This window comes from Myotis myotis, unplaced genomic scaffold, assembly GCF_014108235.1.
Source record: "Myotis myotis isolate mMyoMyo1 unplaced genomic scaffold, mMyoMyo1.p scaffold_m19_p_10, whole genome shotgun sequence".
Classification (NCBI taxonomy): Eukaryota; Metazoa; Chordata; class Mammalia; order Chiroptera; family Vespertilionidae; genus Myotis; species Myotis myotis.
This window is the reverse complement of record NW_023416314.1, coordinates 65,705,733-65,718,613: the sequence shown is the minus strand read 5'-3', so window position 1 is coordinate 65,718,613 and position 12,881 is coordinate 65,705,733. Positions and strand designations below refer to the sequence as shown.

The 12,881-nt window shown below is 38.3% G+C and overlaps 2 protein-coding genes across 2 annotated transcripts; one reads left to right on the top strand and one right to left on the bottom strand.

Annotated features, from left to right (window-relative positions):
• The first annotated feature begins 91 nt into the window (after nt 1–91).
• Nucleotides 92–1,030, top strand: LOC118663991 (olfactory receptor 5I1-like). The gene has a single exon (XM_036323898.1). The coding sequence runs from the start codon at nt 95–97 to the stop codon at nt 1,028–1,030; it is 936 nt and encodes a 311-aa protein (XP_036179791.1). The 5' UTR covers nt 92–94.
• Nucleotides 1,031–3,792: 2,762 nt separating this feature from the next.
• On the bottom strand, nt 3,793–4,731 carry LOC118665481 (olfactory receptor 5W2-like). Its single transcript, XM_036326928.1, has one exon. The coding sequence runs from the start codon at nt 4,729–4,731 to the stop codon at nt 3,793–3,795; it is 939 nt and encodes a 312-aa protein (XP_036182821.1).
• Nucleotides 4,732–12,881: the final 8,150 nt, after the last annotated feature.

Genomic DNA, 12,881 nt, shown 5'->3' with positions numbered 1-12,881 from the left:
TTTTCTTTTCTATTTTTCATCAGTGTTGAACTTATTATTACTATTGCCATCGTTACTCTGCCTCAAGTTCAGGAGTTCAGGAGCACTGCAGAGAATGGAGTTGGAGAATGGCACTGTGATGTCTGAGTTCTTTCTCTTGGGATTTAGTGACCATCCGGAACTTCAGAATGTTCTTTTCGCTGTGTTTTTTTCCATCTACTCTGTTACCCTGATCGGGAACCTTGGGATGGTTTTGTTAATCACAACCAGTTCCCACTTGCACACCCCTATGTACTTTTTCCTCTGCATGCTGTCCTTCATAGATGCATGCTACTCTTCTGTCATTGCCCCCAAATTACTTGTGGACTTGGTTTCCAACAAGAAGACCATTTCTTACCATGGCTGTGTTGCACAGTTATATTTTTTCTGCTCTTTGGTTGACACAGAATCTTTCCTCTTGGCTGCCATGGCTTATGACCGGTATATAGCAATCTGCAACCCACTGCTGTATACTGTTATTATGTCTAAGAGGATTTGCTGTCAGCTTGCTATTGGAGCATTTTTGGGGGGCACCATGAGCTCAGTTATTCACACCACTAATACTTTCCATCTGTCTTTCTGCTCCAAAGAAATTAACCACTTTTTTTGTGATATCTCCCCACTCTTTTCTTTATCCTGCGCTGACACTTACAAGCATGACATTGTCCTGGTGGTCTTTGCTAGTTTGGTGGAAGCTATCTGTCTTCTCACGGTTCTTCTCTCTTATGTCTGCATCATAGCAGCTATTCTTAAAACAGGTTCTGCCGAGGGAAGAAGAAAAGGGTTCTCCACTTGTGCTTCCCACCTGACTGTGGTCACTATTTACCATGGGACCCTCATTTTCATTTATTTGCGTCCCAGCACTGATCATTCACTGGATATTGACAAAGTGACCTCTGTGTTCTATACATTGATTATACCCATGTTGAACCCCTTAATCTATAGTTTAAGGAACAAAGATGTAAAAAATGCCTGTAGGAAGGTGATTAGCTCAAAATTTCTTTCTCTTTAAGAAAGGATGAAAAAGGGCCTGACGAGTTTTCAACAATGTCTATATTTTACATTTGGTTCTGAACTATTAGAAGTTAGTTTAATACGGATGTTCCCCAAATCTGTGGGTAACGAAGCCTCAACCACAGAACAGAGCATGATGCCATGGACAATAGCATTCTTTCTTTCAGTGCCAGGAGTTGAGTGACAGATAGGAAGTTAATTGGCTAAGGTCATAGAGCTGACAAGTAAATGATATAATACTTGAACTCAGATATGAACTCATGTCAGTTTTACTTCAAAGTCTAGTTGTTATCTTATACCTTCTCCCATCATTATCATTTTCTTACAATTCTATATAATAAAGAGATAATATGCCAATTGACCATCACACTCTCACATAAGATGGCTGCCCCATGTGGGCACAAGATGGCCACCCCCATGTGGGCACAAGATGACTGTCAGGGGCGGGAAGTTGTGGGTGATCAGGCCAGCAGGGGAGGGCATTTAGGGGCAATCAGGCCAGCAGGTGAGGGCAATTAGGGGCAACCAGGCCAGCAGGTGAGGGCAGTTAGGGGCAACCAGGCCTGCAGGGGAGGGCAGTTAGGGGCAATAAGGCCTGCAGGGGAGGGCAGTTAGGGGGGACCAGGCCAGTAGGAGAGGGCAGTTAAGGGGGACCAGGTTGGCAGGGGTGGGCAGTTAGGGGTGACTGGGCCGGCAGGGGAGGGCAGTTAAGGGTGACTGGGCCAGCAGGCGAGGGCAGTTGGGGGTGATTGGGCCAGCAGGCGAGGGCAGTTGGGGGTGATTGGGCTGGCAGGGGAGCAGTTAGGCTGGCCAGGGAGTGGTTAGGGGCAATCACACTGGCAGGCAGAAGTGGTTAGGGGCAATCAGGCAGGCAGGCAGGCAAGTGGGTGGGAGCCAGCAGTCCCAGGTTGTGAGAAGAATGTCCGACTGCCAGATTAGGCCCGATCCCTGTCTGGCAGTCGGACATCCCCCAAGGGGTCTCAGATTGGAGAGGGTGAAAGCTGGGCTGAGGGACACCCCTCCCCACCACACAAATTTTGTGCACAGAGCCTCTAGTTAATATAATTTAAAAAACAAACCCCAAAAAACCTGGTATCTTAACAATCTGTAAAGGCTATTAGAATCTTCAGAAAATATTTAAAAGACATATTTGAAATATTTTTATCTTAAATTTCTGTTCAAACAGTAATGCAAGACTAGTAACTTGCTGAAAACTGCATATTTTTAATGTGTTGTTCTATTCTCACGATGTTTGAAGTACATAATAGCTCATGTTACACAATACAGGAATATATAAAATTATGGGAGAGGATTTAAATAAAACACATGTGTAACCCATTATTTCATGTTTATTTTTTGACACCACCTAAATTAAAATGAATACTCTTGAGAATCTGAAATTGTGTTGTTTTTCATAACTGGATACATTCTTAATTGATCACACTGCAAACAATATATGCAATGAACTTAGTTTTTAGGATAGATTGTAGGATTACCTAATATTCATCTACTCATCAATACTTTGTTTAAAATATAGTTACAGTTTATTTCACAGATACACAGAGAGTAAATATAAATAGGTACAAATGGAATATCAATCCAAATACTATCTTGTTATTTGTTTTTATTTCACTGAATCATTATTAAGTTAATAAATCTATCTTTTAATTTAAACTCTATCAGTTGGGCATTTTAGCTTTCTATATTTATTTTAACCCGTGTAATGCTATGAACACAAGGGGAATGAAGTCCTCTTTTCCATTGGCCTTTGGAAAGGCTCAGTCCTTTATCCTCCAACTTCCATTTATGCAGTTTCTGTCCAGTTGTCAATAGCATCATGTCTGTTCTCTAGAGTGAGGCAAGAAGGGAAATCCACAGGCTGACGTGAAGACTGTGAGGTGTAATAAAAATCTAGAGCTGCTGATATGGGGTTTGTCTATTGATATAACCGGGCCAGAATGATGAGAAATAGAAGGTCCAATAATATTTTCACATCAAATAATTTTCCCTTGATTCTTATCACAGCCAACACCAAAAGACAAGAAGTTCAGATAGATTTCATCTAAGATGAAGATCATAGAATAACATTGAACAAGAGAATTCTTTTTTGCATCATATTTCAGCCTACACAATAATATTAACCAAGCATTTTGAAAGCTGTCCTGGAACTGGGCATTACTAATTGCAAAGGAGAAATGATGGTGGACAAAGTAGGCAAGGGTTGTGCCTTTATGGAACTTTGAATATAGGAGATTTCTGATTTATTTTTATTTATTTACTTACTATTTTTATCCCTTTAAGTGTTAAGATAGAATATTTATAGGGTGATGTACCTAGTACATGGGGAGGAGACAAACCTTCCTATGTACTAAACCTAATTTAACCCATTTAACCTCCCTTTTGACTGAGCAAGTTTATTAACCCCATATATATAAATAATCTTAAGGAGGATATGTTGAATTGACAAGAGAAGTAGTTGCTATTTGCATGATGTCTCTCTTGGACATACTCATGAACAGAGAATGTAAGTATGAAAAGACTCTCTTTGCAAAAGAATGAAGTGAACCTACTATTACTTGCCCTGAGTTGGGAGAAAAAGCTAAAACCAATAATTAATGCACCTTACTTGCATTTCAGGCACAAAGGTAAGAAATGGGAAAAACCCAGAAGTTTGTATTGGAGACTACAGGAACCTATGCCACAGTACTTAAAGCTTAGTACTCAGATTCTTTCAATAAATCCTTTTGAGTAAACATACTTTCACCCAGAACATAACTTAGTGCCAACTGCTTTTTTCAAGGCACCTTTCACATCCTTATTCCTTAAACTGTAGATCAGTGGGTTTAACATGGGGATAACAACTGTGTAGAAAACAGAAGCCATTTTGTCTGTGTCCATGGAGTAACTCGTGCTGGGTCGGAAATACATGAACAAGAGCGTACCAAAAAATATCGCCACAGAGGTTAGGTGGGAGGCACAGGTAGAGAAGGCTTTGTGTCTGCCCTCTGCTGAGTTCATTCTAAGGACGGTGGTTATGATGTAGCTGTAGGAGAGGAGGACAGTGATGATGCTGGACCCCACAACACAGCCAATGAAAGTGAACATCACTATCTCATTGATGGTTGTATCTGAGGAGGACAGAGCTAGTAAGGGTGGGATATCACAGAAAAAGTGATTGATGATGTTGGAATTGCAGAATGATAATCGGAATGTGAAACAGGTGTGGATGGCCGAATCCACCAAGCCCGTGATGTAGGCAATAGTCACAAGCTGGGTGCAGATGCTTCTGGACATGGCAGTTGTATAAAGAAGTGGATTACAGATGGCCACATAACGGTCATATGCCATGACAGCCAACATGAGACATTCCACATCTGCAAAAGCACCAAAAAAGTACATCTGAATGGCACATAAATTATATGGAATATTTTTTTGCTCAGATAAAAAATCAACTAACATCTTGGGAGAGATAGTGGAGGAGTAGCAGACATCACAGAAAGACAGGTTGCTCAGGAAATAATACATGGGTGTGTGGAGTCTGGGGTCCATGTTGATCAGCAGGATCATCCCTAGATTGGCGATCACGGTGATGCCATAAACCAGCAGGAAGAGCACAAAGAGCCCCCGCTGCACATCCTGTCTGCCAGAAAGTCCTAGGAGTATGAAGTCAGTAAACACAGTGCAGTTCTCAGCAGCCATCACTCAGGTCTGGAAACCCCTGATATTAAAGAAGGAAATGGAAGTGGGGTTCATATCATATTACTATTTTTCTGTAATTAGAAAAAGAGATAAGCATTTTGCTAAGTATGCTTTGGGTAAAATGACTCTCTTGGTATATATCCAAGTAAGTATAAATTGATAAAGTGATTATGCCAATAATACTGCCTACATTTATATAGCACTGTCTACAGCAGTGGATCTCAACCTGCGGGTCGCGACCCCTTTGGTGGTCGAACGACCCTTTCACAGGGGTCGCCTAAGACCATCCTGCATATCAGATATTTACATTATGATTCATAACAGTAGCAACATTACAGTTATGAAGTAGCAACGAAAATAACTTTATGGTTGGGCCACAACATGAGGAACTGTATTTAAAGGGCCAGAAAGTTGAGAACCACTTGTTTAGAGTTTGCAGTGCACTTTCATTCAAAATCGATCATGTTATTTTCACACCAACCTATGCAGAACTTACGATAATTTTTACTACTTCTATCTTATGTTAAGAAATTGATGTCCTCAATGTTCTGTTCTATGATGTCTTCATAGTTCTAAATGATGTCCTCATAGATCTCAATGATGTCCTCATAGGTCTAAAAATCATTTGGTCCAGATAACCCACATATTCTGACAATATTGTTTTTCTTTTTAGTGTTGTAGAACTATTCTATCCTGTAATAGAGAAGTGTAGTTAATGAGAGGTTCAGCTAATGAATATATTTCTTTTCTATTTCTTCATTAATCCAATTGTGAAATAGGCAGAGTGATTATAGGTTCCTAGATATAACGTTCACCTAATACCCCATCAACTCCTCAGTTTCTAAGCAGCCTTAACAAACAAGGGATAGCAATGGTCTCTGATCCAGGACCCAGTGGAGCAGTGAGGGTGATGCTTGCTGGAGTAGTTTTGGAGGGTCCCTGATGCTAGCGCTAACCATGTCTCTTCTGACAGCAGCTGTTGCTCAGGGGAAATGATGGAAAGTTTTTGCGATACTATTCACATATATGACTGAAAGGAAACAAAGAGAGTACGAACTACTGTGTAAGCCCTTCAACTCTAATCTGCTAGAATCCATATGATCTATTCACCAACAGGTCAGATCTGTAAGACATATTTAAAAATACTCACTGGTGCACAGTCCCATTAACCCTGAAAGATTCATGTCTAAACTATACCCCCATCCCACGTCCCTCGAAATTGTAATATTGCTTTATTGTTTTCATTGATCCCTATTTAACATGAACATCTCCAAGTTCTCCTTCAGTGGTGTTGGTGGTCTTTGGGAGGCCAATGGAATTCTACATCCCACTGTTATATTTTACCCAATCAATTGCTGAATCATCTGTGACCTTCTCATTTCTGTGGGAATATAAAGAAAGTAGAGTTGAGAATAGATGAAAGACAAAAAAAGAATATATACATAATAATCCAGTTACTAATGTTCAGCCTTCCAAAACCTTAGCCTAAACTTCTCTAGACAGATCAGCAAAAAATTTTTTATGCCCAGCCGAAGTGGCTCAGGGGTTGAGCATCGACCCATGTACCAGGAAGTCAGGGATTGATACCCGGTCGGGACACATGCCTGGGTTTCGGGTTCCATCCCTGGTGGGGACATGCAGGAGGCAGACAATCAATGAATGTCTCTCATCATTGATGTTTCTATCTCTCCCTCCCTCTGAAACAGTGGTTCTCAATCTTCTGGCCCTTTAAATACAGTTCCTCATGTTGTGACCCAACCATAAAATTATTTTCATTGCTACTTCATAACTGTAATGTTACTACTGTTATGAATCGTAATGTAAATATCTGATATGCAGGATGGTCTTAGGCGACCACTGTGAAAGGGTCGTTCGACCACCAAAGGGGTTGCGACAAATAGGTTGAGAACCACTGCACTGAAATCAATAAAAAATATATTAAAAATGTTTCCCATGTAAAAATGAATATATTTTATAAAATATACAAAAGGAAAGGTTACAACAAAAATAATAAAAATGATCTACCACCTCCCCAACCCATGCTTACCTTTTATTGTATTTATAGCTAAGTACATGTATTTAAATTAAATAAATGAAAAACAAATCTGTATGGACATGGCTTTGCTGGTATCACTGGTGCCCCTTAACATAATACTAAGTGAACAATTGTCTAGTTATAAAGTCTTTCTTCCAGAAAATGGTTATCTGATCCTGAGAGATGGCCATTGTCATATAAGTGCATGACAGTGCTACCAAGGAAAACAGGTTTAGTCAAGGCTCCCTGTGGCATGAAAGGAAGGCACTGCATGTTGTTATAAATATATCTATACTATAAGCAAAGTAGTGTTTTAGGAAAATAAAAAATAATTATTTAATTAAAATATTCTCTGAATGTAGTATGCCTTGCCAATTTCACAAACTTATCTCAAAACTACAAATAAGCTACTAAAGTTTTTAAATTCATACTGAAATCCTGCCATTTTTTACCATCTGATAGTCCATAATCCTTATTTTTATAAAACCTTATAAAGTTATATATACAGGGTACCCCCCAAAATGTATACATACTTTAACAGCTGATAGCTGGATTGATGTTTCTTTCTTTCTTTTCAGATTTAACCCATTGGAATCAACAAAGATTCACAGTGTGTGTATACATTTTTGAGACACTGAATATGTGAATATAAACATCTTTTGAAATTTTATACTTATTTAAAATTTTTTTTATAAGCAAGTGAATTTTCAGGATGGAAACATCCTTGCACTAAATACTGAACTAAAATTTTCAGAGGTAGTCTTGGAGCTTTAACACTAATGATATCCAATATGATAGAAATTTTATATATTTTCTCTAAAGAAAAAAAACTTGATTTTATCACTGACAATGCTTCTGTATGTTAGCAAATGAAAAAAATTATTTTTATTTTATAATTATATTTTAGTTTATGTTTATTGTTGACACTGTTACAGATGTCTCCATCCCCCACCCCTTTGCCCACCTAAATGAAACTTTTTATGCTACCGTTTCGGTGTATGGCATCTTAGTGTTTACTGAAATCTGAAACACGTTTTGCAGATCTAGTCTATCACTCACCTTCACTGGTTGCATGACTGAGGCCAAGAGGACAAATCCCTTTTCAAAAGAAAGAAATGTGATAAAAAAGAAGTGAAAACAAAATAAAGTGTGAAAATTGACATATGTTTTTATTTTAAGCTGCCTTTCCCATTTAAATGAAAAGGTACAGAAACCTACCTGAAATGAGCAAGTCTTTCTGTCCTTATCTCTGATACTTCAACAATAGGCAGATTGCATTTTATTTCTACCTCAGTGATTGTTGGGACAAATCTCTAAAGCCTCTGCCTCCACTCCTCTGTGTTGTGAGAATATGATTAATTAGATTCCGCTTCTGTGTTTTCCCCTGTGAATGCTGCAACAACTTTAGCAAAGTCTCAAAGTTTTAATCCTTCACTCCTTTGAGTAAATTGGTCAGTGTCAGACATTTAACAGACTTTATTTTAATGCTGTGCTTCATGCTACCATGGGTCTACACTCTCCTCCAGTGAAACCAGATGTCTGGTGAACTTAGATTTTGATCTGCTTTGCATTGTTTATCCTGTTTCCTCTACTTCTGAAACACCTCCTTCACTTCTCACTTAGAAATACAGTCGTCTCACATATTGCTATTTTCATTAGTTATTGTCTGATTCCTTCCCACAAGTATACATCAACTGCCCTCATTGCAAGGGTTTTTTTTTTTTTTTTGACTTGTGTAAGGGTAGGAAACTTTTTCCTTCTTCTCTTCTGTTTTCTTTGACTGGCCTAATAGGAAATTGGCATCACACAAATTAACAGGAGAAAGACAAATTGAATTTTACATGTAGAGGAGACCCATATCAAATGTTAGACTCAAAGAGATGAACAAAGGACGCAGTTTATATACCATGTAGACAGAAAAACAATAAATTTGTGAAAAATTCAAGACAAGACAAAGGAGACTTTAGGGTTGGGATAGTGAAGAAGTTACAAGTTTTGTTTATATAACCTTCTCAGCTCTAAATTCCCTATCTCTGGTGATAAGAAAGCAAATAGAAATTGTTGCAAGTTGAATACTAATGTGAATACTACTTTGCTTTTTTAAGTTTTAAATATATACTTTTAGTAATCAATTTCCCTTACAACTTAAACTTTATAAATTGGGTATTTTAGTTTTTTCTATAATTTTAACTAATATAATGCTATGGACACTTCAAGGGAGACTGGCGTCCTTTCCTCCAGTGACATTAGAGAATGTCCTGTTCCTTTTACCCCAACCTTTATTTATGCAGCTTCTGTAGAGTTGTCAATAGGACCATATCTGTTCATCAGAATGAGGGAAAGAGGGGAAATCCACAGGCTGGTGTGAAAACTATGACATATTTCTTTATGTTGTACGACCTGCCAGCCGTGGGGGATTATTTTTGCATTGTCCATTTATTGAGTAATACTTTATTTTGAGTTTGAATCATTTATAAAATGTATAATACTCATTACATTAGCTATACATCTTGAATATTACTAGAGTTAATTTAATTGCCAGAGATCTGTAAAGGCAAAATTCGTTTAAACAATAAGAAAGATAAGATGTGTAAGGCGTATAGAGTTTGTGCGCTCCAATAGTTCAGGAAATTTTATGTTTCTTCTTGTTTTCCTTGTGTGTTGCTATGTAGTTAGTTATTCCTAGCTTCTAAAGGCTGAATAATCTCAGGCAAAATTCAGTGAAATCAATATATTTTTAATTTTGTAAAACTGCTCTTATTGACTAGTTTTAATGTCTTTTCACAGTGTATTGCTCTTGTGTGTGTGATGATCCCAATACTAAAACACCAGATGTACTCCTGTGGGAGATGCTACGGCAAATCTCAAACCACCTAAGTAATTGCTAGCAACGTACCAGCAGATAAACGTAAGACAATGCTATATGTATAGTACTTGAGAGCTTTACCACCATTCTCTGCCTCCCTGGTATGTATTTGGAGGAGGCGGGGTCATTCTTGGTCACCTTCTTCTGATTCCCTTCCATACTTATTTTCCCCGCAGGCACTCCCTCCCCAGGGATGTCCGTTTCCTCAGGCTGCACTCCACTGAGGCAGGATACAAACTTTACCTCTGGAAACATGGAAGCCCCTCCAGACAGGCAGTCTAACTCCCAGTCCCCATTAAATGCATAACATGGGTAGCAATATATTGCTGAAAATTGGGTAATGTAAATTTATTCTCAAAGGATTTATGTTCTAATAGAACAGCTTTCTTTAACTATGGGGTGTGGGTGAAGATTTACAAAATAATTTAAGATATCAGACACAAACAATTGTGAAAAATATTTCTTTGTTGCCTGGCTTTCTTTATATCACTGTTGCCTCCAAACATAATAGTGCATAGATAACTGTCTACTTATCATCTCCTTCTTCCAGAAAATGGTTGTCTGTTCTTGAGGCAATGACCATAATCATATAAGTTCAGTGCATGACAATACTACCAAGGAAAACGAGGTTTAATGAGGCTTCCTGATGCAGCAAACAGGAAAAGTAGGGGCTGCTGGTTGCTAAATATGACTCTGTCCTATAAGCAAGTCAGTATTTTAGTAAATATAGGCTAATCACTTAATAAAATGTTCTATGAAAGTTGTATGCTTTATTAATTTCACAATTAGCCTATGTCTTGAAAGTGTAGTGTGCACAAGAAACTTCTTGATTTAAAAATTAATAATGAAATCCTGTAGTTGTCAATAATCTGATAGTGAATGGGATTTGTTATTCTGAAATCTTTTAAAGGTTTTATTTATATATCTACATGTATATATTAGATAAACATTTGATGTCATCTAATATATATAAAGGCCTTAGCGACCATTATGACTAGATGGCTGGACAACTGGCTGGTAGCTATGACGTGCACTGACCACCAGGGGGCAGATGCTCAATGCAGGAGCTGCCCCTTGTGGTCAGTGCACTTCCACAGCCAACCTCCTGCGGTCCCTTCCCCAGGCCAGCAGGACCTGATCAGTCTCCAATCCTCAGCCAGGCCAAGAGACCCCACCCATGCACAAATTTGTGCACCAACCCTCTAGTATACATATATTTATCTATTAAGTAAAGTAAGTGAAAACAAATGAAAACATCCCTGCCACAAAAACCTTAGAAAACATTTAACAACATTTCAGAGACAGCCTGTGAGCCTAACGCAAATAGATGTCCAATAGGATGAGTAGTTTTGTATGTTTTCCCTAAGAAAACAGAATTGATTTCATCACTGACAATAATTTTTCATAGAAACTAATAAATGAAAATTATAATGATACAGTTTGGGTGTACGTCATGTTTAGTGTTTTCTGCCACATGAAATACTCCTTATAGAACTATTCTATCACTCTTCCTCATTGGCTTGCCACAGCACTTATAATCCATATGTGTGGCTGAACTCTGCATAGGACACATTTCTTGAAAGCAAACAAGACATGATAAAAAAAAAAGTGAAAACAACAGACTTTGTGCAAATTGTCACATTACTGTAATTTAAGTTTTTTAAATTAAAATAAAAGGTAAAATAAATGTTCCTGAGATACATGTAATTCTGTCTTTTTGAAAATATACATTTTTATTGATTTCAAAGAGGAAGAGAGAGGGAGAGAGAGATTAAAAACATCAATGATGAGAGAAAATCATTGATCAGCTGTTTTCTGCATGCCTCCTACTGGGGATTGAGCCTGCAACTTAGGTATGTGCCCTGACTAGGAATCAAACAGTGACCTCCTGGTTTATAGTTTGATGTTCAACCACTGAGCAACACCAGCCAGACTACAATTCTGTCTTTTTTCTGGACACATTATGTATGTGTGTATCTGTTGATAGATGAAAATTTGATTGTGGATGGTGTTCACATTTTTTTCTAGATGTATATTTCAGTATGTGATCCATATGGACTTGGATTTTTACATGATGGTATGTATAGTGTATCTCTTATTATTTGAAAAAACAGGAGCAAATATTAAATTAATGTATACAATGATATTTCTTGCACAGAGATAAAAACATTTACTTATGAAATTTGATTACAATGTAAATAAGTGAAATATTTAATTTCCTTATACTAATGACAAAGGAGTTCTGACAAATTCACACAGGTCTAACAGGAAATACTATTGTCCGTTAGATTAAATAGGTTATTTATCTGAGTAAGCAGATATCAAATGATTCCTTTACAAATTACTCAATACTTAATTACTCAGTTTTGTTAACAAAGCATGGAACAGATGGACGGATATCAGGAGGAAAGGGGGGTTAGGCTGGGAGATTAACCAAAGAACTTATATGCATATTTGCATAGCCCATGGACACAGATAATATGGTGAAGGCCAGGGGTGGGGCGGGAGCCAGGTGGAGGGGGGCAAAGAGGGAAAATGGGAGACATCTGTAATACTCTCAACAATAATAATAAAAAAGAACGAAATTGAGCCTTCTGCTACAACATAGTTGGACCTTAAGGGCATTATGTTAATTGAAATAAGTTAGAGAAAGACTACTACCATATAATATTATATATATTTGGAATTGAAAAACTAAATAAATGAACCAAAAATATGAACTCTAGATATAGAAAAAAGATTGGAGGCTTGAACATTACCTCAGATGGGAATGGGAGTGGGAAAAATGAGTGATCCAGATCAAAAGTACAAATTTCTAGTTTTAAAATAAACTAGTGGCCTGGTGCACAAAATTCAGCTTGGCCTGCACCCTCTCCAATCTGGGACCCCTGGGGCATGTCCTACACAGTGATCAGGCCTAAACCGGCAGTCGGACATCCCTCCCACAATCTGGGACCGCTGGCTCCTAACCGCTCGCCTGCCTGCCTGCCTGATTGCCCCTAATTGCTTCTGCCTGCCAGCCTGATCACCCCCAACTGCCCTCCCCTGCTGCAACCCAACTTCTCCGCCAGGACCAGCCTCCTCTGCACTGCACAGAGCCGGAGGACCCCCAGGCCTCACTGCGCAGAGCAGCCAGAATGATCAGAAATAATGGATACAAAAAGTTCTCTACATCAAATGATCCCTGTATCTGATACTTACTCAGCTTAGGCCAAAAGAAGAAATATAGTTGGATTTTATGAAGATAAA